The sequence below is a fragment of the Abrus precatorius genome, unplaced genomic scaffold (genome assembly GCF_003935025.1).
Source record: "Abrus precatorius isolate BTA unplaced genomic scaffold, Abrus_2018 Scaffold11, whole genome shotgun sequence".
NCBI lineage: Eukaryota > Viridiplantae > Streptophyta > Magnoliopsida > Fabales > Fabaceae > Abrus > Abrus precatorius.
Genome location: NW_020874303.1, coordinates 8,795,173 through 8,798,833, shown reverse-complemented (window position 1 = coordinate 8,798,833; position 3,661 = coordinate 8,795,173). Strand labels below are relative to the sequence as shown.

Here is a 3,661-nt window from a genome sequence, read left to right as displayed (position 1 = left end):
TTTTGCTGAGTCACTCAAAATTTGTGTAATGTCGCATCCTCTTTGTACGATTGGAAGGTGTTTTCATCAATATAATGGTCGTGTGCTTAAACCAATGAGATGATTAGCACAGAGTCCATTAAATTTTACTTGTACAAATATTTCTTCATCTGGCTTGTTAATCGTAATTCTACCCTTTTACTTTATCATTGTCAACTTTCGAAATGGACAGATATAGATTCTTCTATGTCAAAACATGAAAATTGTAAATATAAGTTGAGGTTGCCAATTTAGTGTATTTACCATCCGTACTAATATAACTTACAACCACACATATAGTTTGTCCTAGAAGATTCCAATGACAGAGTTCAACTTGGTATCATGATATTATTGAACGACCCAATCTGTCGAAAGAGTATTAAGGAAGCAGTTAATTGGAGACAAAATCATGAAAAGAGTAGACGTTTAACACAGTTTAAATCATTTCCAGGAGATTGCAATTTGTATGATATTCCAACCTTAAATTAATGTGTTAAAAGAAATTGATGAAAATGGCCATTATTAGAAAGAGGCATTATTGTAAAAATATTCAAAGTAGAGATCAAGAGGTGTACAAGAAAATCTAATTACAATATTATGAACCGCTTCGTTTGGTAGATTAAATAAAACAACATGATAAAATTATTTTTTTATTCCATATGTTTGTTAATATAAATATGATATGATAAATTTATACTATAGCGAGATTTTTAGTATAAATTTTATCCCTATTAATCTTATGATAAAAAATTAGATAGAATAAGATGATGCAGCATATCTATTTTTTTACAATATATATTACATAAAAATGAGATAAGAGCTTATTATACTTCTATTTTATCACTCGTGTCTTATTCTTTCATGTTCTATCATGTGCATTAAACGAGCTTGGCATGTGAAGCCAAAAAGTGGGAATAATTGCATGGGTGTTGCTTTTGTGATTCCTCATAACTTACTTGAGCACTATCTACAATTTTGGGTCCTTAATTATTATAAAATGAAAAAAAAAAAAAAAACTTTGGTTGGTGATTTGGACCGTTGTACAGTCTATTTGGTTTCTTTAATTTAGAATGAAATCCTTATAAGAAATGATAGATGTGATTTCAATGCTATGATGATTTGATTAGGGTTAGATCATGGCATTGGTATGGTGCTAGAATTAGCAATGGTACCTGTTTAATCTCATTATTGGTGTATTGATCCTGTCTTATATAGAGCATGATTCATAAAGATTGAAGTATGGGTCATGTATTTTCCATTTTGTATACGGGATCGAATACCCCTAATTCTCTATATTATATATTTGCTCATCAAAAGGGAATTATATGTAGCAAGGAGATGGTGAATTAGGGTACCCACGTACTAAGATATTTCATGATATATAGCATGTTAGTAAAATAGCTTGATAACTAATTAAACATAAAATATAAACTTATATACAATTGATACCCAGAACAAATAACTAAATTAATGAGTGGAATTTCAATGAGTATCTAACAGAATACTTCTTAGAACATATTCATAGGAACCAAATTTTTCTCACATCACTTAACTATAACACATTTAAATGCAATCACCCTACTTGGAAAATTTCATAATATCATGGGTCTCATTACCAAGGTAATGAAATGGGAATTTCTGAGCAGAAGTGCTCACAGGAGGTGGAGCTTGATGAGTAGGAGGGTTACATTTGCTTTGTGGATGATGCTGATCCATGCCATGATGGGATGCTAGTAACTTGTCCAAGAATGACCAATCACCATTGAACCTCTCTCCTTGTTGTTGCATAAGATTAAGTCCACAGCCAGATGTAGTTGTGAGCCTCAGAAGATTTTGAGAGCACTCAAGGATGTCCATGGCATTCATTGATGAAGCCAAGGAAGAAGTGGGAGCAACAGCTGATTCTGGACTGAACAACTGTGGTAGGTGCATTGTCCCATCAAAGCTACTGTAATCATATAGTCCTTGCATGTGATGATGATGATGATGTTTTGGCTCTAGAACCTGGCAAGGACCGCTTGTTCTCATGTGGGTTAAGTGCTCTTCTTCTTCAATTTCTTGTTGGAAACCTCTAGTCTGGTTTTTCTTTTTGAAGACCCTGCATACCACCCACCCATCTTCCTGCAAACAGCGCAAGATAAACTTTGTCATAATGTATTTTGTAACTTAGATTCATAGATGTCAAGTTTCACTAAAAATACAAATGAACTTCTTTCCAGTCAGTAACTCGACGACACTTGAAGGAGTTCCAAAGGATCTTATTAGATTTATAAAAATAATTTATTATATTATATATATATATATATATATATATATATATATATATATATATTTATATATATATGTGTGTGTAACATACTTTAATAAATTTCATGGAGAACCTTATCCATTTTTTTTAACTTATCTCAGTAAGTCAAATTTATAAAAGATGCATGAAATAAGTTATCTAACTTAATCTTAAGATCAAGAGAATGAAAATATATATAGTTGAAGTGTATTTGTATGTGATGTTTACTAACCTGAACCTCTGCATCATCATCATCAAGGCGGTACTCATGCATGATCCAATCAGTCTTCTGGCCATGAGGAGCACGACCAGTGTAGAAGACTAGGGTTTTCCTCATGCCAATCCTTTTGGAATTAGTGTGATATATGGCCTTGTCCCTTCCAGTTGCTTTCCAAAAACCAGCTGTAGTTGCTCTATTTGTTCGAGTTCCTGTTGGGTATTTCTTGTCCTTGTGACTGAAGAAATACCACTCATTCTGAGGCCCTGACCCAATCCTACATTTATCTGTAAATCCACACACAAATAAGCATCAATATATTAACTAGTTCATGTCACAGAAAAGTTCATGCAATAAATACATGTAAAAAAAATTGTTCCAGTTATAATACTTTCCATGCTAATAAAACCCTACTATAAAATTGGAAGAAAGACAAGGATGCATGGTTTTATCTGTATTTATTTAAGCATATTATGTACATATAGAATATAGACCAACTAGCCCTTTAATTGGTTGTATAATACACGATATGGTAATTATCTCTGTGATATTGAGAAGTGATGAGAACCTTGAAACAAGCATTTAGATAGATATTTTGAACTATTATTAAGAATTTATTATGTACCTTTGAGGTCCCAAGGCTCAAGTTTGTTGAGATCTACTTCTCTAATGACATCAAGATCAATGGCTTCATAAGAAACTTTCTTCCTCAGGTAATAGTAGAGAAGCTCCTCATCAGTAGGGTGGAACCTGAAGCCCGGAGGAACTGTTAACTGTCCACTTCCTGGCATCATTTTGTACTTTCGTGAGGTTTTTGACTACCTGAAAGAAAAGAGAAAAGTCTATTTTTATAAACACGATAAATTTTTATTTGATATATAAGATACAGTATTTAACTCAAGGGTGGCTTATAGCATCGTAAATGAAACGGTTTTATTTTCATGAAGGTCTGAACTACTGGTAGCATGATGTAGAAATTCAAAAATGGTGGCGAAAGGTTGATAATCTCGAAATCATATATGTTCGTAATCCTCATTGCAAAAGGGTACTTACTTTATGACCTAAAAATAATAGATGAAGGAACTTGGTAAATTATATAATATTGTCCAAAAGCATTTTCATTTTGTAGCTATATCCTT

General features: G+C 32.5%; 1 protein-coding gene across 1 annotated transcript; it reads right to left on the bottom strand.

Moving 5' to 3' along the window:
• Positions 1 to 1,596: 1,596 nt before the first annotated feature.
• LOC113856351 (protein SOMBRERO) lies at positions 1,597 to 3,316 on the bottom strand. The gene is made up of 3 exons (XM_027488136.1): positions 3,148 to 3,316; positions 2,538 to 2,809; positions 1,597 to 2,139 (listed from the first exon to the last, which is right to left on the bottom strand). Exons 1-3 carry the CDS (start codon positions 3,314 to 3,316, stop codon positions 1,597 to 1,599), a joined length of 984 nt encoding a protein of 327 aa, XP_027343937.1.
• Between the last annotated feature and the right edge of the window lie 345 nt (positions 3,317 to 3,661).